We start from the raw sequence: 26,073 nt of genomic DNA on the forward strand, positions 1-26,073 counted from the left end.
GTATTTGTTCAAATTTGTGATGGTATTTTATGTTTTTGAATATTACAAGTTGTAAATATACTTGGAGTAGTTTATAACCCTAGGGTGGCAACACAGCAATTGTAAGTGATTTCAATGGGGCTTTCTCCATTCTCCATATATGGTTCAATCCAACTTCAAACAAAAATAATTTTCAGTGTTTTCATCAATTTCTGCATTTCCTGCACTTTTTTTTATCATTTCCACACGTTGCCACGCAGGGCTGCATGAAATGGGCAAAAATCTAGGCCTAGTTAATTTGTGAACTGTTGGAATCGTGGAAATATAATGATTATTCTAATTTTATAGTTGGAATATAGTGGGCAGCACCTTGAATACATTGTTGTTGTTTGACATAAGAACTAATTAATAAACCAGGGATGAATTATTGAGAGGGAAGGAACCAAAGTGTTTCCAGGGGACTCTAATTAGATATTACATTACATGTTTTCTGTCCTCGTGTAGCTAGCTAACATATTCGTGCTTCGCTTATAGAGAGAAATAGTAATGGCAACTTTTTGTAGGCCCTAACTCAACCATGGCTCGTTGGTCAAAGCCTATGGGGAAATTAATGGGGTTTTTGGAAGGTTTTTGAATAAATAGGGGTGTGAACGCTAAAACGTTTAAACAAAGTTGGGGTCCTTAGTGTTAAGAAAAATCCCTAACCGAAAACAATGTTTTTTTTCTTCACTTAATTAAAATCACAGTTCAGTTATCACAAAACATTATTTTCTTGTTATAGCCAATAGGCTATAAAGGCCTGGGGAAGTTGTGTAATTCAAATAAAACCAGAGAGGAAGAGGCTACTTGGTGTATTTGCAAGGCATGTAAAACAAGACATTGCAAGATGCAGATTACCAAAACATATGAGCACACTTCTGCCTTCTTCTGCCTCTCTCTCCTTCATTCTGGCTTGCCTGCTCTGTCTCTTCGCTAATGCTGCAAGTGTGTGTTCAGTCTAGCAGTCATACATATTTAATAGGGCTGTTATTCTGCATTGTAAATTGATGTTGAATTTTTTCGAAGTGTCAGCTAAATTTTTGTTGTCGTGTTAAAGGAAAACCGATGTTAAAAAATTGCAATTGAAACGTTAAGCAAAATTGTCCCTTTGTCACATCTCTAGTGGTAAACACAGGCTTAGGAGATATACGTTTTGTTCTATGAGTTCATCAGCTAACGTCACTTTTTGTGAATTTTGAAGAATTTATGTTATTAAAAAAGCACAAAGCACACCAATGCTTCATCATTTCTAAAGGTCATGTTAACTGACTGATATTATCTCATAGAACAAAACGTATAAGATCTCCTAGGATCTCAGACCTTATTTTGGGGGTTTATCCCAAAACCCTATTATTTGCCCATAGGGATGGCTGAATGAACCAGAGGTAACTCATTTCCGGGTTTTAGGACTACAAGCTGGCGAACTCTATTCTTCTCTGATTTAGACGATGCCGTTGCACAAACAGCATGCTTGTCTAGACCTACACCAGCACTGGTACTAAAGTTTGATAAGATAGACCACAGCCCATTGTTTCAAATGGGAACAAAGAGTCATAGTGGGCAGAACAAGCAAGGAGCTGGGCTCGAGCTTGCGAGATCCTATTGGTTCATTGTAGCCTACATTTGCATACTTTTGTTAGGAAACGCCTACTCTGATGTGCGCGTGTGCAATAACTCAATTAGCCATGCACTCCTTCTAAACATCGCCATTTTTTTTTTTTACTTTAGCAAAGGGTAAAGTTGACAACTTCATCCACTCTGCTCGTAATAGATTCTAGTTTTGGGAACAGAACTGTGTTGAGATCAAATGTTTAATCGAAATCCATCTTGTTCCAGCTTCTCCCACTGCCTGACACTTGGCTTCGTCGAAACGCTAAGCGGATACATATACTTCCGGTGAAATATCTGTCTACCATGCTATATTAGCTAGCTACGTTTGCTGACTAAGTACATTTAGCAAGCAAGCTAGCTAGCAAGCCAGCTAATGAGCAATTAGCATTAGTGGCTAACATAATTAATTTTATCCACAAGGCACAACTTGCTAAGAAAAGACAAACTAGCAGACGGTAGTTTGCAGACAGTAAGGTACACAAACTAATAGTGTAACTATAGAAAGCTTGTGGAAATCAGCATTCTTGTCACGTCTATCTGACCATGCAGAGTAAATGGTAAGAAAGTGCTCTGACTCCGTGGTTGAGCAACCACGTGCTCTCCTTGAGTGACAGGGGGCAGGGCTTGGTGTGGGAAGCAGCATGCAGGAGGACAGGTAGAAAAGACTCAAGTAGCAAACGGAGTAAAAGATAAAAACGGACATTACACATGGCAGAGTTGAGTATCACATTTAACAAACCAAACGTTGAAATACCATTATAGATGGTAAAGTAAAAGCCCAAACCAGTCCATGCAGTAATACCGGTATGTAGTAAAATACAGTATACAGCCCTAATTCCAACAAATAGCCCTATCTGTCTAATGTTCAAAAGATTGCTCATGCTTTGAATAGAATTTCAGTTAAGTTCTTATTTTTACTTCTATATATGACACACGACTTCATACATTAAACTATTCTTAACATAGCATGAAGCCTACTAGGCTGGTCATGGCTCACGTCAACACCATTATCCCAGAATCCCTAGACCCACAACAGATCCACAGATGATGAAATCTCTATTGCACTCCACATTGCCCTTTCCCACCTGGACCAAAGGAAGACCTACGTGAGAATGCTATTAATTAAATACAGTTCAGCGTTCAACACCATAGTGCCCTCAAAGCTCATCACTAACTAAGGACCCTGGGACTAAATACCTCCCTCTGCAACTGGATCCTGGACTTCCTGACAGGCCGCCCCCAGGTGGTAAGGGTAGGCAACAACACGTCTGCCACGCTGATCCTCAACACGGGGGCCCCTTAAGGGTGCGTGCTCAGTCCTCTCCTGTTCACCCATGACTGCATGGCCAAGCACGACTCCAACACCATCATTAAGTTTACCGATGACACAACAGTGGTTGGCCTGAACACCGACAACGATGAGACAGCTTGTAGGGAGGCAGTCAGAGACCTGGCAGTGTGGTGCCAGGATAACAACCTCTCCCTCAACGTGATCAAGACAAAGGAGATGATTGTGGACTACAGGAAAAGGAGGACCGAGCATACCCCCATTCTCATTGACAGGGCTATAGTGGAGCAGGTTGAGAGCTTCAAGTTCCTTGGTGTCCACATCAACAACAAACTAGAATGGTCCAAACACACCAAGACAGTTGTGAAGAGGGCACGACAACTCCTATTCCCCCTCAGGAGACTGAAAAGATTTGGCATGGGTCCTCAGATCCACAAAAGGTTCTACAGCTGCACCATCGAGAGCATCCTGACTGGTTGCATCACTGCCTGGTATGGCAACTGCTCGGCCTCTGATCGCAAGGCACTACAGAGGGTAGTGCCTTCGGCCCAGTACATCACTGGGGCCAAGCTTCCTGCCATCCAGGACCTTTATACCAGGCGGTGTCAGAGGAAGGCCCTAGAAATTGTCAAAAACTCCAGCCACCCAAGTCAGACTGTTCTCTTTGCTACCGCACCGCAAGCGGTACCGGAGCGCCAAGTCTCTAGGTCCAAAAGGCTTAACAGCTTCTACCACCAAGCCATAAGACTCCTGAACATCTAATCAAATGGCTACCCGGACTATTTGCATTGTCCCCCCCCACCCCCATTTTATGCTGCTGCTACTCTCTGTTTATTATCCATGCATATAGTCACTTTACCTCTACCTACATGTACATATTACCTCAATTACCTTGACTAACCTGTGCCCCCGCACATTGACTCTGTACCGGTACCCCCTATATATAGCCTCGCTACTGTTATTTTTTTGTTGCTCCTTAATAATTTTTTTATTTTATTTATTTATGATTCAGTTTATTTTAGTAAATCATTAACACTTTTTTTTTTCTTAACTGCATTGTTGGTTAGGGGCTTGTAAGCATTTCACTGTAAGGTCTACACCTTTGTATTCGGCGCATGTGACAAATAAAATTTGATTTTGATTTACAAATCTAACTGAATTTAAACCCCATGAAATGTCTTCACCTCTGTAATGCCAGGAGGCCCCCTAAAGTAAGATATGTGAGAGGTCAACATGTATCTCTCTCTGCTTAATGCAGTTTACAACACTGTCACCTTTGATGGTAACACACGAAGCCCTGAGCCATATCTCTCTATCCAGGCCAATTTGAGATTGTGTTTTCAGGTGAAAACTACTATTTCCAGCAAGCCAGACAGTCGCAAGAAGAGAGAGAGAGGTGCTGCAGCTGCTGCTGCAATCAGTCTTACATTTATCTCAGCACAGCGGGGCTATCAAATCATCTCCGGTGCATTGCTCTTACTTATCTCACCGGGGCCAGTCTCCCTGAGTGACAGCCTAATTTAGCCCAACTCTGTGGCTCGGTGCCGGCAGTCAGCAGAAATGACAGGAGAAGCGCTTTGACAAATACCGGTGTAGCTGTAGGCCTCTTCTCACAGAGGGGCTGCAGATGAGGGCTATGAAATTGAAATGGGAGGGATGCAGGGCGCAATCTGTCCTGCGAGTGTGTACGCATGGACGTCGCACCCACGCATATACGGGGCATACACACTTTCACATACTTACACACAACCCTGTAGTGTACACACACACACACGGGTCATCCCAGCCACCTGCAGCAGGGCCAACCAAATCTGGTGGATGACTTTTCTCTCTGCAAAGTAGAAATGTTCACATGATCAGATTAAAGACAGTATGGTGACCTTAACTTGGACAGTGGTAGTGGGGCTCCCCATCTGTTACAAATCGGGTTGGTTTTAGGTGTCCTGATTGCCTACTATTTCAGTCATTTATTTCATGGCATATTGTTAATATGAAAATGTTAATGTCCATGATGAGTATTCCTGTCGGCCAATATGGCTAGCATCTGTCATAAACTCACTCACTCACTCACTCACTAAATTTAACTCTACCTACATGTACATATTACCTCGACTAACCGGTGCCCCCGCACATTGACCCCCTGTACATAGCCTCGCTATTGTTATTTTACTGCTGCTCTTCAATTATTTGTAACTTTTTTTTTTACTTCTATTTTTTATTTAACACTTATTTTTCTCAACTGCATTGTTGGTTAAAGGCATGTAAGTAAGCATTTCACTGTAAGGTCTACACCTTTGTATTCGGCGCATGTGACAAATAAACATTTGTCGGAGGAGGATGGAGGGAGAGTGGAAGTGAAATTATATTATTATCCCTCCCCCCGTCCATCTCCCTTTAGGGATCTGGCGGCTAGGAATTGTCTGGTGGGAGAGAGCAACCTGCTGAAGATCAGCGACTTTGGGATGTCAAGACAAGAGGACGATGGGATCTACTCGTCGTCTGGCCTCAAACAGATCCCCATCAAGTGGACAGCTCCAGAGGCTTTGAATTATGGTAAACTGGAGGGCCTTTCTTTTTCACCAATTTCTTTATCAAAGCCCCAAATAGATGTATAGGTTAACAGCAGCATAGGCCTTACCCCTCAAAGGGTAACTACTGTAGAAATAACTCTCAATAGCAATGTTCCTTTGGGAGAATATGATTTGTAGCTCTGCAGGAGGTAGTATAGTTTGATCAATTCTTCTTGATGACACAGCATTTCTTCAATACTTGATGGCTGAGACAGTGGGGTTGTGTTTGGTCATTGTTCCAGGGAGATACAGCTCGGAGAGTGATGTGTGGAGTTTTGGCATCCTCCTATGGGAAACGTTTAGTCTAGGAGTGTGTCCTTACCCAGGGATGACCAACCAGCAGGCCAGAGAGCAAGTGGAGAAAGGTAAGAAGACCTCCAAGGGTTCAGAGTGTTGTGTTGATCTCCCTTATTTGCCAGCATATCTCTATTAGCCTGGTAGCTGGATCTGTTTGTGCTTTAGCCAACTCCTCTGTTGCTTATTGTCAGGCCAGTAGACAGAGGTGTCTGTTCTCCAGTATTTTTTTCACCTCTTGACAAGATGATTCATAAGTGAACCCTCCCTCAGTCGTCAACAGATTGTACCTTACGATTTTTCCTGTTGTGAGGTCTTGCTAATGATAAAAGACGGCACAACACTACATGGCCAAAATTATGTGGATAGCCCTTAAAATTTGTGGATTATGCTATTTCAGCCACACCCGTTGCTGACAGGTGTATCAAATTGAGCATACAGCCATGCAATCTCCATAGACAAACATTGACAATAGAATGGCCTTACTGAAGAGCTCACCTTTCCAACAAGTCAGTTCGTCAAATTTCTGCCCTGCTAGAGCTGCCCTGGTCAACTGTAAGTGCTGCTATTGTGAAGTGGAAACAGAACGGGATCACCTAGCGCGTAAAAATCGTCTGTCCTCGGTTGCAACACTCACTACCGAGTTCCAAACTGCCTCTGGAAGTAACGTCAGCACAAGAAGTGTTCGTCTGGATGAGGGAACTCAAAGGATTACTTTAAGGGGGTTGTCTGTCTGTTCTTTTGCATTGGAGTTGGCCCTATAGAGACAATTACTTGAACTACAAGAAGTCATGAAGAGAACTGCGTTGGATGGTCATTTGTTCTCTAAACTTATACCCCCGATTTATACTGCCTCAATCCATCCTAGGAAATTAAATGACATTTTCCCTCTGTGTCTGTCTTTCCCCCCCATCTTAGATTACAGAATGTCCTGTCCAACAAAGTGCCCTGAGGAGATTTACAAAGTCATGCAGAAGTGCTGGGAGTACAAACCTGAAAATCGGCCAAAGTTCGCCGACCTTCAGAAAGAACTGGCCTCGATCAAGAAGAAATAGCAACCTGTTAGGGGAAGGTGGACCAGGTCATGTCATCACATCCAGGGGATCACCCCCTTACAACCTGAGAGAAACACCACAGAACGTTACAGCCTTGATGCTACTTGTCGTGATTGTACTCACGGTGTATACCTTGTCACAAAATCACTGTGTTATTTGCCTAGGCATCTGTTTTGAGCCATTATCAAGGAGAGAGATCTCTGCTTAGCTTGGATCATTGTCAAAATGACAGTATTATTTTTTTTAAACCTGGTGTTCCTTTATTTCTGTTCCTTTGTCTTACTGAACCTCTGCAACTAAAAGTGTTTTGAGACATAACCACGCAAACGTGTACAATAGATACAATTCATCATGCTCCATTGCACATATGACTTCTGTCATTTTGCTATTGGTCATCACTCGGGCATAGCCACGATAATGAGAAATGTCACAATTTCTTTTTTTTTGGGGCCCTGAGTTTGGTCCTGTTAAGGTTAGATGAGTAATATGATGCAAAGGAGTCTGGTGCTCCGTGTAGCCATGCAACGTCTAAAAAAGACTGTCTAGATGCACTCTGTAGCTCATTTCAGTCTTCAGAGACAGATGGGGTTTGAGAACCAGTTCCTACCCAAGGACGTAACAGTTTATACCTAAGGGTATAGTGTCTTGTTTTTGACATTCAGCAAGAAGTATTTTCTTCTTCCTGTAAAGTCTTATTGTGATGTGACAGTTTGATTTGAGACCTGTGAATCATTTCTGTCCAAAGATTTCGTAAAGTATTCTCTTCACGCCCACTATTTAATGTAGAAAACCTTTGAGTTTAACATACAAGGATAAGTGCAATTTGTGACACCCTTTTCCTATAATTGTTTGGGCTTTGTAATGTAGAAATATTGCAATAAGGCCATTTATTTAGAATTAATATAATTTTACTTAGAATTATTCAATGTTTCAGACCCTCCAGAATGCTGACTATTTTCTATGTTTTGGTCTCTGTTGTTACAAGCTCAATACTCATAATTTGAAAATTGGAATGTACCATCTGACTTGAAATGTGAATTTAGCATTTTGTGTCAAAAACAGTCCACTTTTACATAGCTACGAGAGTTTTGAGGAGCTCCATTTTTCATGCATTCATTTTTGTGGTATTATTTACTTCCATTTTTTTTTAAATAAACTACTGTTCTAAATTGTTGATAGACATGCATTCAGCAATGAACAATGAACTTGTTTTCATTAAGTATACTTAGCGCCAGGAGTTGTATCTGACCATGCAACATGACCAAGAGAGAACTCTGGGGCCTAGTCTATACCTATGGTCTACAGTTTTACTGCACGGTAATTCTCCGGTCCCTAATATAGTATATTCGCTATTCCAGCCAATCCTGTATGATGTAATTTCTCTGAGGGTGCCATGTTGTTTCTATGTCAACCAAGCTCCTTGCCATTTGTGCTGACAGCCCAAGCGTGTCTTCAAAAGCATCTTCTGTGAAGTAACACGTCACATCCATCCATCAGTTTCACTCCTATTAGATTGATGGAACTCTTGTCTTTCAAAAAACATTCCTCCTGTATTTTGTAAATACTTGTAGATGCTATAACTTTTATTTTATGCAAATGTAGGTCACGTTTTATGTGTGTATCTCTATTGGAATTGTTTCTTCCAATGATGTATTTGATAAAGAGAACATTGTCTATGTTTTGCGTCTGAATCTGCATGATTGTACATTTTTAGTATATGTATAAAAGAGTTTTGGAAAAACCCTCTTTCCTATCCATTATACAATGTCTCTTGCTCATCTATCCTGTATCTTCATCTTACTGTGTCACAAATTACACCCTATTCCCGATATAGTGCACTAATATGCCAAAGGTAGTACATTATATGGCGAATAGGGTGTCATTTGAGACACAGGCTTTGGTTCGTTGACAGCAGTAACAGTTATTTTCTAAATTTCTCCAGTCAAATTACCTCCTGATATTTAAATAAATAAATGCATTCCAGACAATCTAGTAAGAAAAAGGTGTAGAATGAATAGGTGAAGGGAGCTTACATCTTAACTACTGGTTGATGAGCACAAGATATTTCTGTTTAACACATTTGAAAGGCATATACCTTTTTCAGTAACTCTTATTTATTTGACACACTTATAGTATCATGAGTATTTTATTAGTTTGTCTCCTGTTGTTAGAGTATTAAAATATTTGCCAGTATTTTGATTGTTTTTATAGAATTTGTTCTATGGTTAAAAAATAATTATATTTGTATTCTTCTCATGCAAAGTGACCAAGTCTAGATGTCCCCATGAGTAGTTGAAAAATCTGCTCTACATTACTGGCCAATACATGATACAGACCATTATTACACTTGTGTTGAATGGAATTCTCTTTCAGTTTGTCACTCATTTGTTTTTGAGTGAAAGTGTATTTAAGCTTCACAATTCAATGTGAAAGTATTGTGCTGCATTAACGTTAGCATTCCAGTATGTACTCCAAGGCCAACTTTACAGCATTTGAAGATGCAGTGCCTTCGAAAAGTATTCAGACCCCTTGACTTTTGACATTACAGCCTTATTGTATAATGGATTAAATAAATCATCTCAGCAATCTACACACAATAACCCATACTATCAAAGCGAAAACAGGTTTTTACATTTTTTTGCCAATTATAAATAAACCTTATTTACATAAGTATTCAGATCCTTTGTTATGAGACTTGAAATTGAGCTCAGGTGCATCCTGTTTCCATTGATGATCCTTGATTACTCTACAACTTGGAGTCCACCTGTGGTCAATTCAATTGATTGGACATGATTTGGAAAGGCACACAACCGTATATAAGGTCCCACAGTTGACAGGACACGTCAGAGCAAAAACCAAGCCATGAAGTCGAAGGAGTTGTCCGTAGAGCTCAGAGACAGGATTGTTTCGAGGCACAGATCTGGGGAAGGGTACCAAAAATGTATGCAGCATTGAAGTTCCCCAAGAACACAGTGCCATGCATCGATCTCAAATGGAAGAAGTTTGGAACCACCACCACTCTTCCTAGAGCTGGCTGCCCGGACATACTGAGCAATCGGAGAAGGGATTTGGTCAGGGAGGTGATAAAGAACCCGATGGTCACTCTGACAGAGCTCCAGAGTTCCTCTGTGGAGATGGGAGAACCTTCCAGAAGTACAACTATCGCTGTAGCACTCCACAAATCAAGCCTTCATGGTAGAGGCCAGATGGAAGCCACTCCTCAGTAAAAAGCACATGAGAGCCCGCTTGGAGTTTGCCAAAAGGCACCTAAAATACTCTTAGACCATGAGAAACACAATTCTCTGGTCTGATGAAACCAAGATTGAACCTTTTGGCCTGAATGCCACGTCTGGAGGAAACCTGGCACCATCCCTACGGTGAAGCATGGTGGTGGCAGTATCATGCTGTGGGGATGTTTTTCACCCGGCAGGGACTGGGAGACTAGTCAGGATCGAGGGAAAGGTGAACTGAGAGATCCTTGATGAAAACCTGCTCCAGAGTGCTCAGGACCTCAGACTGGGCCGAAGGTTCACACAGCCAAGACAACGCAGGAGTGGCTTGAACCTGATCAAACATCTCTCTCGAGACCTGAAAATAGCTGTGCAGCAATGCTCCCCATCCAACCTGACAGAGCTTGAAGAATGGGAGAAACTCCCCAAATACAGGTGTGCCAAGCTTGTCGCGACACCCAAGACTAGTCGCTGCTAAAGGTGCTTCAACAAATTACTGAACACTTATGTAAAGTTTATAAATTTGCAAATATTTCTAAAAACCTGTTTTTGACTTGTCATTATGGGGTATTGTGTGTGTAGATTGAGGATTTTTTTTTACATTTAAAAAGCTGTAACGAAACAAAACGTGGGAAAAGTCAAGGGGTCTGAATACTTTCCAAATGCACTATGTGCATTACTGAGCTCTTTTCCTAAAGCATATTGTTATTTGATGTGTGTCAGACTAATTTAAAGAGCTGGGATATTTATTGCCACAACAGACCTTGTTTTGATTGCACTTTTGGCCATGTTAAAAAGACACAATGGTACTGTTGTTTAGCCCAACATGCTTCCCTATGAATAAACACCAGATCTAAAGTAACAAGTGAACAATGCACTGGATTTGAATTAGTATCACATTGTTATAGTTAGCCCATATTATGTAGTAAGAATTACTGTAGCTAGTGTGGTTGTAATTTACAAATGTCCTTACATTTGTTTGCTATTACACACCTGTATGCCCCCTTGTTAGATTTAGCTTTCACAATCATGTCCTGTCATTGTTTATACTGTGTACTTGCAATAAACATTTTTGGCTCTTTGAATTCAACAGATCACGTGATTTGGGAAGGTGGAGAAATTAATGAACACCATTATCTTTGAAATCCTTATTCAGAATACAAATATTTGATGATCTGCTTACATTGTGAGAAATAAAGGTGGTGTGCTAAATCTCTTCCTTGTATAAACAACTCTCTGAATGGCTTCTACAGTGGATGTATACAAACTCTTCGTAAGGAAGTTATTGGTTTTGATAGTTCAAGACTTACCCACACTACAGCCTTTATTAAACACGGGAACCAAAATTATTTTGAAATTAGTACAATGTGAGGTACAATAGCAATGCTTTCATCTGTATTAAAAAAATGCAAGTAAAATCTGAAATGCTTTAATGAAAATCTAGAATAAACAAAAATTGCAATTTCCTATCCTTCATTAAAACATACATTCATAACAAAGACTTGACATTATACAGATAATATTTTCTCAGAAAATAAGCCTGAACTGTCTCTCGGACATAGATCTTGAACTTGTTTACATGTGCAGAACTAATTCAACAATCTCATTCATAGAGTTACATTGCAGAGAGCGACAATGAAAGAAAAAGTAATAAGAACTATTTTTCATTGAAGCGTTACAGGCCTCTTTTCTGGCTGTTGATTGGTAACCAGTGGATTCACCGCATTCCGGCTGCGCTGTGATTGGACGGTGGGATGTCCTGATCCGACACAAACGAGGTGTTAGCAGTGGTCTCCGTGACAACAGGCGACAGTATGTGACGACAGACAGGGCAAGTCCCAGACTACAGAGAAAAGATATCATAACAGTCAGTATAAACATTTCCATATCATCACTCAAAATATATTGACACAGACCAGGAGCTAGACTGAATATAGGCTAAAGTTATTCTCCACACAGAGGCCCTCAGTCAGTCACACATACCTTTTGGAGCCAGAGAGTCACACAGATCTTGTGGAACATGTGGTGGCACGGCAGCTGGGTTGCAATCTCGTCTTTGACGTACTCACCGCAGCAGATGGCACAGCAATGTTCCTGACCTAGAGAGAGAAAGGAAAGAGAAAGGCGAGGGAGAGAAAGACGAGGATAAAGAGAGGCGCACAAAAAGAACTAATCATAAGTGTCCGAGAGTGGCGTTGGGCCATTTGTCACTTCATGTTCTGCAGCCCCGGCCTCATCCACTCTGTTCTGTATTCACAGCCCCACACGTTTACATTCCATCAGGCTCCATTCACAAGCACACAGATGGAACCGCTCGCTCCGACATGGCATGACAAATGGCGGCCATCTCAACACCTGCTTACCGCAATTTATTCCTGGGGACACACGGCGTGTCAAACTTGACGAGACACCGGTGCATTCATTTTCTCTTGCCCCTCACATTTACATTAGTTGCCCATCATTCATATAATGCATTGCTTTACGCACGGCGAGTTATTTCTTATCTTGACACCACATCGCCTTAATCAACATTGGATCAGTAACAGCAGAATATTTCCATATGGAATGCGTCGATGTGTTGAAACAAACAGCCTGCTGAAGTCTTTATTATCCATTTCATACAGACTAATGAGCACAGTGCTTTGCGTCTATATGTTAGAGTCTATATATTAGCAGCTGGTTTCTTTCAGTGTCAGTCTGGACTGGATTGCTGGTCCAGCCAGCTAATAGTAAAAATGAGCGCAAGACTGAGGGTGGGGATTTACAGAGTGGACAGTCCCACTAATTACATGTCTTTTGATCCTGATACAAAAGGCACTCCATGTTGGTATTAACCACTGCATTAGCTAGGCCATTTACACTAGTTAGCGCATGTCAACATTAAAATAACTAATCTTATTCCTTCCACCACTGGAAATATGGTTTGCTTGATCTTTTTCAAAGAGCATTGTGAATTATGACATTGATGGAATCCTTGAAGGTATTGCACATTTAGCAGTATTTCACTTCTTACACCCAGAATGACTGAGTCTCTTGTTGCCAATGCTAAAATGGGAAATTGCACACAGCCAATTCAAAGGAAGCAGAGGGAAGGGCTAGTCTTTTTGGTCCTACCACTGTGGTCTTCTAGCAATGTGAACTTACCAATGGGGTCCTCCAATATGGTGATCTGAGGCAGACACTCTATAATCTGTTCTGTAGCCGGAGGGTGGGCCTGCTCCACATCAATGGCCAGGGACTCCAGGTGGGCTAGAGCTGCCTGTGAACCACAACAACAAAAACATCAGGTGCCAATGTCCCTATGTATTTACATGGATGCGTTCAATGTAATTAAAGTGTAGGTAGGTAAACATTGTTAAGAATGGGTCTTCATGTTGCACAAGACAGCAACAAGTTAGTAGTCGTATGTATGGGATATGCATCGGTCCAACGAAATGCTCACTTGCAGGTTCCTTCTGGACAATGTTACAACAATAAGAAAAATTAAGTGTATTATACAGGAAGGCACAATTTATAGTACAATATTTACACGAGCAGTATAATAAGTCTGGTAGCAGCAGTTGTGATGTGTGCTAAGGTGGGGAGAATCAGAGCAGGTGGTGAGTCCAGTTCATGTGTTCAGCAGTCACATGGCTTGTAGATAGAAACAGTTCTTGAGCCCATTGGTATCAGGCCTCATGCTCCGATACCGTCTGCCTGACGGTAAAGGAGTGAACAGCTCATGGCTGGGGTGTGTGGGGTCCTTGATGCTGTGTGCTTTCCTCAGCCACCGTTTCGAGTAGATGTCCTGGAGGGGTGGGAGCATGGTCCCACCCATCCATGTATTGGGCAGTCTTCACCCTCCGCTCATGGATGGAGCGATTCCTGTACCAGGCAATGATGCAACCGGTCAGGACGCTCTCGATGGTGCAGCGGTAGTATTTGGAAAGGAACACCTTAGGAAGTAGAGACGCTGTTGTTGGTCCATGACAAGTCCTTGTGATGTGGACGCCGACGAATTTAAAACGTGTATCTATCTACTACAGTTCCATTGATGTGGACGCCGAGGAATTTAAAACGTGCATCTCTCTACTACAGTTCCATTGATGTGGACGCCGAGGAATTTAAAACGTGCATCTCTCCACTACAGTTCCATTGATGTGGACACCGAGGAATTTAAAACGTGCATCTCTCTACTACAGTCCCATTGATGTGGATTGGGCAATGTTCCCTCTGTTTCCTTAAGTCATCAATAAATTATTTTGTTTTTCCTGACGTTGAGGGAGAGGGTGTTCTAATGACGCCATAATGCCAGTTCACTTACCACCTCCCTACAGGCTGACTCATCGTTGTTGGTTATCAGGCCTACAACCGTGGTGTCGTCAGCAAACATGAGAGTTGGTGAGGGGCAAAGTTCACGCAGTCATAGGTGAACAGGGAGTGCAGCAGAGGGCTGAGGAGGAGTTGTTGCCAATTCTCACAGCCTGTGGTCTGAATTTTAGCGAGCTCAATGTGTCAACATAGGATGGCACAATCTTGAAAAGCACACTTGAAGCAAAACGTTTAGAGATGGAATGGTGGTGAACAAATATGATCCTAAGACCTTTCTGTCATGTGGACTTGATTAGAGTAACTCGTGTCATAGTAAGAGTCTAGGGTTTTAGCCTTACCTCCATAGCTTGGGCCAGACGCTCTTCAAGAGCCATGTATGTGAGGAGCTGAGGATCCACATAGGAAATAGCCTGGGCCATCCCAAAGCCCTCTCCAAAGTCATCTAGCAACCTAAGATGAAGCAAAAAAATTATTATATTTTTCATATAACGTTATTCCTGGTCAGGAAACCTCCTGGCCCTGCATACATCTACCACGTTGCAAATGTCAACGCGTCAAAGTACATTACAGGAGTAAAACGCCAAACATTCTACACACCTCCAGAAAATGATCACAAAATCATGAATTATATATATCTATCTCTCACAATTTGGAGTTAACCTCTATGGGACCCCTTCCTGTTCTTATCCCGTTAACGGGATTGATTGAGACAACAGCCAGTGGAAAATCAGAGCGCCAAATTCAAAACAGCTAAAATCTCATAATTCCATTTTCTCAAACAATCATCTATTTTACAGAATTTTAAAGATAAACTTCTCGTAAATCCAACCACATTGTCCGATTTCAAAAAGGCTTTACGGCGAAAGCATAAAATTAGATTATGTTAGGAGAGTACATAGACAAAAATAATCACAGCCATTTTCCAAGCAACTAGATGCATCACAAAAACCCAAAACACAGCTAAATGATGCACTAACCTTTGACGATCTTCATCAGATGACACTCCTAGGACATTATGTTACACAATACATGTATATTTTGTTCGATAAAGTTCATATTTATATCCAAAAACAGCATTTTACATTGGCGTGTAATGTTGAGAAATGTTTTCCCTCCAAACCCGCCGGTGAATCAGCACACATATTACAGAAATACTCATCAAAATGTTTGATCAATATAGAAGTGTTATGCACAGAATTATAGATACACTTCTCCTAAATGTAATCACTTTGTCAGATTTCAAAAAAGGTTCACGGCGAAAGCACAATTTGCAATAATCTGAGTACAGCCCAGAAGACACCAATAACAAGCAAACAGAAACCCGCCATCTTGGAGTCAATAAAACTAAGAAATTACATTATAAATATTCACTTACCTTTGATTATCTTCATCAGAAGGCACTCCCAGGAACCCCAGCTCCACAATAAATGTTCGATAAAGTTCATATACATGTCCAAATAATCAATTTTGTTCGCGCGTTAGGTTCACTATCCAAATCCTCAACGCGCATGCTTACTTAGTCCAGACGAAAAGTCAAAAAAGTTATACTACAGTTTGTAGAAACATGTCAAACGATGTATAGAATCAATCTTTAGGTTTCTTTTATCATACATCTTGAATAAAATTCCAACCGGACCTATACGTTCTCTTTAGCAGTGAATATAAACTCAGCTCGCTCCCAAGTCATTGCGTGTAACTGAGCCCATGCCTTATAATGGGACACCTACTTCCTTGTGCTGTAATTCCCATCAAATTCACCATAGAATCTTCAAACACCGTTCTAAAGACTGCTGACATCTAGTGGAAGCTTTAGGAAGTGCAAAATGAACCCTAAGTCACTGTATACAGTCAAGGCAATCACTTGAAAAAACTACACCCTCAGATTTTCAACTTCCTGCTTGACTTTTTCTCAGGTTTTTGCCTGCCATATGAGTTCTGTTATACTCACGGGCACCATTCAAACAGTTTTAGAAACTTCAGAGTTTTTTCTATCCAAATAAAATGCATATTCTAGTTTCTGGGCCTGTTCAAATTGGCTACGTTTTTCATCCGGCCGTGAAAATACCTAGCCCCAAGAGGTAACTCCAAATTGTTCCCCACCTCCACTCAGCGTCCAGGTCCTCGCTCAAGCTGGAGTCATCCTCCAGGTTGTTGTTCCCATCCAGGATGAAGAGGCCTGGGTGGACAAAGTGACTCATGCCATCTGGGTCTTCGTCACTACTGCTGCCCGTCTCCTCGTTGTACATCAACCACGGTATCTCCCCCTCCTCCAGAGGGGTCGGCTCCCTGCAGTGCACACACACACACACACACACACACACACACACACACACACACACACACACACACACACACACACACACACACACACACACACACACACACACACACACACACACACACACACACACACACACACACACACACACACACACACACACACACACGTTGATTTCATTGGGCAGACTGAAGAAAACTGACAAACAGGGAGAGACTTGTCCAATAAGAAACAATCATTTACATTTTGTGCCCTAAATGGACATGACCAACTTTTCACCTTGCAAATGAGAATCAAAAATAGTATGCACTGGAAATGTAGGCTATGCAGACAGGTATTTATTTCTGTGTATTGTTGTGAATTGTTAGATATTACTGCACTCCTGGAGTTAAGAACAAGCATTTCGCTACACCCGCAATAACATCTGCTAAATATGTGTATTTGATTTGATCAAATGATATACATGTACAGTAGTTTGCATATCTTAGCTAGTTAATCATCAAGTCATTATCCATGGGAATGATTCAGTCTACCTCAACTGATTTAATTTATTAATTTAAGACCTTGCTTGGAGACTGTGCTGCTGTGGCACTTAATCGTTATTCCAGCCCACACCTTGGTTCCACATCACAGCATTAACACATGGAGGTGTCTGTCTGAGGGTTGGCTGTGCTTACCAATGACATTATACACTATAGAATATATAGTATACATTAGATATACATACAGTTAAATGCACTGGTCCCCTAGTCCTAATTTCAATACTTCCCCATTTAACTACTCATATCTGTATTACTCTAGATTAGTACATGCATTTAGGCCAATCCCAAGCCATTGATAGCATTTATCATAAGTGACCGTATAAGGCTGTATTATGTTGCAGTTATCAGGAGTGACCCGTATAAGGCCAGTATTTTGGTACTTACTCAGGGGGCAGGCTGAGCTCGGGAACGTCCTCAAGACTGCTGCTGTGCAGTTCGTCCAGGCCGGGCAGCGTCACCCAGCTCTCCTGACTGGAGCCACGCTCCTTCTCCAGGCCAGAGTCCGACGTCCACAAGGCTGACCACTCCCCCTCGCTGCACTCCGAGCTGCAGACACAGACAACACACACATGCGTCAGTCCACCTAGTAAGCACCCCAACCTAATCTGCTTAGCAGAGAGGTCTCAGCAGGAAAAACACAAGAGCTTCGTTAGCAACCTCCGCTTCCTCAATCCTCAGTTGACACTATCAGGACAACAGACAGCTTCGTGTTCAAACTTTCACAGAAATCCGATTTCTGTCAAAGTTTGAACATGAAGCTGTCTGTTGTCCTGATAGTTATCCTGATAGTGTCACACACACACACACTAATATATACACACATGGTTTTGTACTATTTTACTACAATCTAAGAGCAATAAAAGGGTGATATGTAAAAATGACAATATAAAGGTATATTAAACCTTTCCTCAGCCTTCATGAAAGGAACACCCGTCTCATTGAAGTCCTCCAGTTCTTCCCAGATGTCCTTTTCATCATCAGAAATAATTTTGCTACAAGCTTCTCCATATTCACCCCTCCTCTTGATAGGGCTAATCCCATATGAATCAGTCTGAGGGTAATCAAAGAGAAACTCCTGGTTTGGCCTTTCCGTTTGTGTCAGGAAGAATGGCGGTGCGGACACACACTTGGTCTTGCTGGCCTGTTTGGCTGAGCCACAGTGTGCCTCCTCGCCATGAGAACTCTTCCACTTCTCCAGGTGTGTTTCACTAGTCTGCTTACGAATTTTGGGCCTAACCACCATCTCTGACTGGGTCCCCCTCTGGTCGTCGTTCCCCAGCTCAGCAGGACCTTTGGGGCCAACAGTTGCTAGGTCCTCTGGTGTTCGGAACTCAGTGCTGATTTCCGGGTGATCTGTTCTGTTGTGTTCTGATATATTCCACTCAGGAGGGATTTCTTCTGTGTTAGAATCTGATCTAGGATCTGTTCTAGAATCTTTCACTGACTCAGTGTCTCTGAGGGAACAGTCTGTCGTCCCTTCACTAGATTGTGTGTACAAATACGAGTGCAAACCGCTGAGATAGTCAAACTCTTTACCCAGCTCGAAGATCATGTCATCCAGTATTTTCTGGAGACCGTGAGACGTGTCGGAACCATGTCCCCCCTCCTCCTCGCCGCCACTGCTGTCCGGCTCGTAAGCATCAATATTTACAATGCTCAATATGCTGGAATTGGAAGGGTTGCTGTCCTCGTCCTCGGGGATAGGCCATGCACTAGCTTCTGCACTTTTCTTCGAGCCACCATTTTGGTCCTGGTCTGAGGCTACAGGTTGGTCACTCTTTTTGTAGTGGATGGAGTGGGCTTCCGATGACTGCCTAGAAGTTGACTGTTTCTTGTGGGGAGGATCTTTGCCAGATTTGATTTTCACCTCTGGGTGAACCGAATTCGATGAGACAGGAAAGATGGCGTGAAGCATCGAGGAGATGTTTCCTTTTGAAGCTAGAAAGGAGAAAGGCATTTAGTTCCAGCTAAAACATCTACTATTACCATGACTTGCCAATACACAACTATCATACTTGCTAAATACTGACATAGCATGCAGCAGCTCCAGCCAACCACCATTTATGGAGCAGATTGGGGTTTATAGGCTTAGCTGCTCACACTGAATTCCATGTCACAGGATAAATGGATCCAAACCTGCCCCGGTGCAGTGGGTGCAGCACTTACTCACATGCTGCTGCTCACTACAGGAGTTGCTTAGTGGTCTGCCATGATGTCAAAGAAATAATAAACATAACTTTAATTGATTTGTTGACCTTGATATCATGTAGAAATATAGGCCTGACTCAAATAGCCTACAAGCTTGTCCCTCAGCTATTCAATACACTGCAAATGGGACTTAGTCGTATTTATCTATTGCACCGTGAACGTACACATGGAATGCACTCTACGGACACCGTCCATTTCCGTATCGGGCCAATCCTCCACGCTGGCTGGGTTCCTGTGCTTGGCAGAGGTTGGACGGAAGCTAACGTACGCATGCCTCCTGCCGTAACGCCTTCCTGTGATTGTCTGATGTCCACCAGGTGGTTTGGGCCAGGCTGGCTTGCCAGCTTCCTGACCCATCACTACAGAGAGAAAATAACAACATTGAAACACAAGGCGCCAAATTAAAAGTTGCAAAGAGTGACCGATGGTTTAATCAAACCTGAAAGTAGACCTACTGGGTGATTCCATGCCAGCAAAGCTCAAATATTTTTGGTATCTCAGATTGTTCTGGCCATTCTCACATAGAAACTTAATTGAAAGGAAGAATGTTTGACATACTTTCTACATTTGCATTGCAAACATATTTTTTTAGATCCTGATGAAAGTGACTTCAGCCCTAGAGTACAGTCGCTAAGTATTAACAACCCTTCCCTTTTCTCACATTGTTATGTTACAGCCTTATTCGAAAATTGATCAAATATTTTATCCCCCCCTTCAATCTTCACACAATACCACATAATGACAAAGTGAAAATAAACAGAAATACCATATTTACATAAATATTCAGACCCTTTGTTATGAAACTCGAAATTGAGCATCCTTGAGATGTTTATACAACTTGATTGGAGTCCACCTGTGGTAAATTCAATTGATTGGACATGATTTGGGAAGGCTCATGCCTGTCTATATAAAAAGGTCCCATAGTTGACAGTGCATGTCAGAGAAAAAACCAAGCCATGAGGTCGAAGGAATTGTCGGTAGAGCTCCAAGACAGGAGGCACAGATCTGTGTTGAGGCACAGATCTGGGGAAGGGTACCAAAACATTTCTGCAGCATTGAAGAACACAGTGGCCTCCATCATTCTTAAATGGAAGAAGTTTGGGACCACCAAGACTCTTCCTAGAGCTGGCCACCCGGCCAAACTGAGCAATCGGGGGAGAAGGGCCTTGGTCAAGGAAGTGACCAAGTGCCCAATGGTCACTGACAGTAGTGATGCACCGATATTTTCCTTGACAAAAAACCTGTTACCGATATTTACAATTTTAGCGTCCTTTTAAGCATTCTAGTACAGTTAAATAGTTAAGACACACACGGACACAGAGGTCTAAGGCACTGCATCTCAGTGCAAGAGGCTTCACTACAGTCCCTGGTTCGAATCCAGGCTGTATCACATCCGGCCGTGATTGGGAGTCCCATAGGGCGGCGGCACACAATTGGCCGAGCGTCGTCTGCGTTTGGCCGGGGTAGGCCGTCATTGTAAATAAGAATTTGTTCTTAACGGACTTCCCTAGTTAAATAAAGGTTACACACACAGAGATCAAAAAGTTATTGTTGGCATTTATGTAAGTCCCCATTACCAGTAAAACATAATCAAAACCTATTTATTTCACTTACTTGCTGTGCTGTTTCATTGTTCATTTGTTCAGTCGTTTCATTCTCAACCAGGATTTCATCATACATGTCAAGCAGTGACGTTTCAGCTCTGTCTGTCCGTGGCCCCTCTTTCTCGGTGTGCACTGTCAATGTGTCCGTTTCCATCTTGTCCAGCTGTGTATGTAACATTTCACGTAAACCCTGTTTCTTGTCTGCATCGAAGTAGCGGTCCTTGTACATAGCGTCGAACATGGTGGCGACAGAGTAAAGAGAGAATGCCACCGAACCGCTTGTTCACAGCCTGTGTCGGCAGTTTGTTGTGCAGGCGTTTCAATGACAGTGGGTATCACGTCTGCTGCAGGCTTATTTCTCCAGTCAGTTGTTCAGCTAGCTAGTGTGTTCATGTTTCCAAGTTTCAAACATGTACAGATACATCCTTGATGAAAACCTCATCCAGAGAGCTCAGGACCTCAGACTGAGGCAAAGGTTCACCTTCCAACAGGACAACGCCACTAGGCACACAGCCAAGACAACGCAGGAGTGGCTTCGGGACAAGTCTCTGAATGTCCTTGAGTGGCCCAGCCAGAGCCCGGACTTGAACCTGATCGAACATCTCTGGAGAGACCTGAAAATAGCTGTGCAACAACGCTCCCCATCCAACCTGACGGAGCTTGAGAGGATTTGCAGAGAACAATGGGAGAAACTCCCCAAATACAGGTGTGCCAAGCTGATAGCGTCATACCCAAGAAGACTTAAGGCTGTAATCGCTGCCAAAGGTGCTTCAACAAATTACTGAGTAAAGGGTCTGAATACTTATGTAAATGTGATTTCAGTAAAAAAAGTACACATTTGCAAAAATGTCTAAAAACCTGTTTTTGCTTTGTCATTATAGGGTAGTGTTTGTAGATTGATGAGGAGGAAAAACAACTTAATCAATTTTAGAGCAAGGCTGTAACATTACAAAACATGGAAAAAGTCAAGAGGCCTGAATACTTACCCTATGATCTGTGAACTGTACATGATGCAGACAACATCTTGGTGACATAATATTTATAGTGTGTTCTAACATATGGAGTATGTCTAAATTCTGAAATATAATTTCACATTATATTTATTCATTCAACATAAAAAATATGAATGTTAATATCCAGGTTGTATCACAACCGGCAGTAATTGGGAGTCCCCTAGGGCGGTGCACAATTGGCCCAGCATCATCCGAGTTTGGCCGGTGTAGTCAGTCATTGTAAATAAGAGTTTGTTCTTAACTGACTTGCCTAGTTAAATAAAACATCTCAAAAGTATCCTTTTTGATTTTGTTTATTTGAAGACATTGTTTGGAACAATATACTCTACAAGTACATCTGATTTCCAGTGGGCTCACTTCTAATGAATGGGAAAATGGATTCAAAGGGGACTCCCTCTGCTGGTAATTTGTTGAATGTTTAATCCTAAAGGAGGGCTGTGATTGGTTAATGACCTCATTTCTATGTATAAAATGGGTCATATCATTAAAAGTGCCAGAGAGCTCACTCTGGAAATTTCATGTGTTTGAAGAGGATATTGTCACTAATATGTCTAACAAATAAGCTAAATCAAATAGGGTACTTTTGAGATTCATATTTATTTATGTTGAATAAATAAATTAGAAACATTCAGAATGTAGACATAATCCATATTGTCAAAATAGACCTGCGTCTAAAAAGAGTTAGTGTGAGAATAACTGCATTTTTCTTTTTTAGCTTTGATCCAGATACAATAAACACTGCTGCAAACCATAACAGTTGTGGAGGCCTTCTTTACACTTAAAAACAGTTTGGAAAAGTTAGCAAATAAAAGCAAAACAACAAATAGGATTAACATGACATGAAAGCAAAGTAAACATTCATGGACTTGCTAAAACAATTGTTAAACTAGCTACAGATGTGACCAAAATTGACATGAAAGGAAAGGGGAGAAGGTATTATACTACCAAATTCAGTACTAAAGGTTAAATTATCCCAACAAATGATAGGCCTATATGAAGCGATTTCAGTGCCAACAAAAATTGCATTTGAATTCCATCTTTTTTAAATTTGTATTAGGATATGGAATTGAATATTTTTTCATTTGTAATGCACAAATTGAACCATGGAATTCAGAAATGTAACTTTCATTCCATGATTTTAAACTGAATTGAATAAATATTGCATTCCATTTTAAAATTCAATCGTTCAATATTGATATATTCGATTTCAATATGGTAGATATTGCATTCATCGTCTGTATCAAGTTTACAACTGATAAACTTGAAATTATCAAAGTTTCATATATAAACATCTCAGATGCATTCATATTCAGTTTTAAAATTCAGCTCATAAAATGTAGATTCAAAACCAGAGACAACATCCTGGAGAACAGAGAATCAAACACTCACTGTGGTAAACAAACTTCTGGCCATTTCTGAAGCCAATGTGGCATGTTTAATTTATTTCCTTCCAATGAATTTGGCTCTAGCATTTGAACCCAGCTATTATGACACCATTCTTGAAAGCGAAGACTCTCTGGCGCATTGGCGCGCCTTATGTTCCCCTCTATGATGATCACAGGCTGCGTTAGAAGGCCCCCATAAGAATATAGTTGAAATGCCCTGTTATAGCTCTTCTACTGATAGCCTTTCCACTCCCTATTTAATCTTGCTCTTGTGACGGTTTATTTATCCCAACCTGCTACGTGAATTATCCTAAACTGCTGCGTTAATTAGCCTAACCTGATACAAAAAGTCAAATCTGACGTTAATTTGACAAGAACTAGATCCCTTCTAGCCATGACCTCTTGGTGACTGACTTAGTTCGAACCTGGTCTCCTGCATGTCACAAGACTGTAAAGGACACCAATTTAGTTGATACAATTATTTTTCAAGCTGGCTTTATAGCGAGCTAATAGCAAACAAACACTTTGTTACATTTAAGCAAACTAGACAGCAATGAAACGGAATAATCAATAGCGTAGCTAGCTACATAATTATTGAAACCGGCTTGCCATTGTTGTCTCGCTAGCTTGGTTGCAAAGTTGTTTTACTGACGTCATTCGCTAGCTAGATGAATTCCCAAGACAAATAGCTACAGTTTACGATAACAGTAGTCAATCTGGCCAGCTGGTTATGTGGCTGCTAGTTGACAGATTATTAGGGTGTATTTTCCGAAAATAAGATTCGTGTTTAGTACACGAAAAAAACACTTGGCCTTGGCCTAACGTTAGCTAGCTAACGGTATCGTGTTATGCTGGCTAGCTGGTCAAAAGCGCTTCTTCCTCATCCAGTTAGCTTGCAATTTCCAAACGCCAAGGGACAAAACGGTCCACTTGTTATTAATCAAACATTACCGGTCCCAATGTTTCTTTTAACCTATATCGACATCCATTATTCAAAGTGATCTCTGTATTACCTGTCCCCCAGGCTTTCTCTCCGTCCGAAACTGCGAGGAAAAAAAACAGTAAACTAACGTCATCGGCAAACCTAGTGTCATGACAGGATTTGTCCAATCAGTTGCCAAGACTGCACTGGCAATCGATAAGTCCTCTTAGGGATCCGCCCCATTTATTTCAATTTTCGTCTGAAATGACATACCCAAATCTAACTGCCTGTAGCTCAGGACCTGAAACAGAGATATGCATATTCTTGATAACATTTGAAAGGGAACACTTTGAAGTCTGTGGAAATGTGAAATTAATGTAGGATAATATAACACATTACATCTGGTAAAAGATAATACAAAGAAAAAAACGTGCTTTTTTGCATTGTTTTTGTACCATCCTCTTTGAAATGCACGAGAAAGGCCATGATGTATTTATTTATTTCACCTTTATTTAACCAGGTAGGCCAGTTGAGAACAAGTTTTCATTTACAACTGCAACCTGGCCAAGATAAAGCAAAGCGGTGCAACAAAAACAACAAAACAGAGTTACACATGGGATAAACAAACGTACAGTCAATAACACAATAGAAAAATATGTATGCAGTGTGTACAAATGAAGTAAGGTGGTAAGGCAATAAATAGGCCAGTAGTGGCGAAGTAATTACAATTTAGTAATTTACACTGGAGTGATACATGTGCAGATGAGGATGTGCAAGTAGAAATACTGGTGTGCAAAAGAGCATAAAAACAAAAACAAATATTATTCTAGCCCAGGCACAATTTAGATTTTGGCCACTAGATAGAACCAGTGTATGTGCAAAGTTTTAGACTGATCCACTGAACAATTGTATTTCTGTTTAAAATGTTGTATCAAGACTGCCCAAATGTGCCTAATTGGTTTATTAATACATGTTCAAGTTCATAACTGTGCACTCTCCTCAAACAATAGCATGGTATTATTTTACTGTAATAGCTACTGCAAATTGGACAGTACAGTTAGATTAACAAGAATTTAAGCTTTCTGCCAACATCAGATATGTCTATGTCCTGGGAAATGTTCTTGTTACTTACACTCTCATGCTAATGACATTACATTAGCTCAACCGTCCCGCGGGGGACCCACCGATCCTATAGAGGGGATTTAAACCGTATGTCTACTATAATAAGAGAGAAGAGCAGGACACCTCAATAAAAATTATAATAAATGTGTGGCTTGTGCAATTTGACTTATTAAACACCTGGGACATCTTTGTTGGCGACTAAAATAAATTGTCATCCAATAAATCAAATCAAAATCAAAGCAATGTGTATAGGTCACGTGCACAGGATACAGGTGTAAATGGTACAGTGAAATGCTTCAGTAACTCTCCTAAAAAAATGCAGTAGCCTACGATATCAATCAATAATCAAATGCCAAATACAAAAGTCCCCAAATTTGTATTTATTTTATTTTATGTATTTTACTTTTACTTTTACCTTTATTTAACTAGGCAAGTCAGTTAATAACAAATTCTTATTTACAAAGGCCTCCTGCGGGGACGAGGGCTGGGATTAAAAATAAATAAATAAAATATAAATATAGGACAAAACTCACCACGACAAGAGAGACAATACAACACTACATAAAGAGAGACCTAAGACAACAACATAACAAGGTAGAAACACATGAAACACAGCATGGTA

General features: G+C 41.2%; 2 protein-coding genes across 5 annotated transcripts in view; one reads left to right on the forward strand and one right to left on the reverse strand.

Moving 5' to 3' along the window:
- The window catches only part of LOC106568339 (tyrosine-protein kinase Fer), a 40,057-nt gene extending 28,901 nt beyond the window's left edge, over positions 1-11,156 (forward strand). For all 4 annotated transcript variants that reach the window (XM_014138600.3, XM_082960512.1, XM_082960514.1 and 1 more), the window contains 3 exons: positions 5,316-5,470; positions 5,730-5,852; positions 6,700-11,156. In XM_014138600.3, the coding sequence (XP_013994075.1) occupies positions 5,316-5,470; positions 5,730-5,852; positions 6,700-6,836 (415 nt within the window). In that variant the 3' untranslated portion in view covers positions 6,837-11,156. The remainder of the gene's footprint in view (positions 1-5,315; positions 5,471-5,729; positions 5,853-6,699) is intronic.
- Positions 11,157-11,479: 323 nt separating this feature from the next.
- On the reverse strand, positions 11,480-24,528 carry LOC106568340 (E3 ubiquitin-protein ligase Praja-2). Its single transcript, XM_014138603.1, has 9 exons — positions 24,421-24,528; positions 19,570-19,764; positions 18,100-19,135; positions 17,582-17,743; positions 16,478-16,663; positions 14,716-14,827; positions 13,211-13,325; positions 12,050-12,165; positions 11,480-11,909 (listed from the first exon to the last, which is right to left on the reverse strand). The coding sequence occupies exons 2-9, from the start codon at positions 19,760-19,762 to the stop codon at positions 11,784-11,786; spliced, it is 2,046 nt and encodes a 681-aa protein (XP_013994078.1). The 5' UTR covers positions 19,763-19,764; positions 24,421-24,528; the 3' UTR covers positions 11,480-11,783.
- Between the last annotated feature and the right edge of the window lie 1,545 nt (positions 24,529-26,073).

Source organism: Salmo salar, chromosome 13 (assembly GCF_965601325.2).
Source record: "Salmo salar chromosome 13, fSalSal1, whole genome shotgun sequence".
In the NCBI taxonomy this organism is placed as follows: Eukaryota; Metazoa; Chordata; class Actinopteri; order Salmoniformes; family Salmonidae; genus Salmo; species Salmo salar.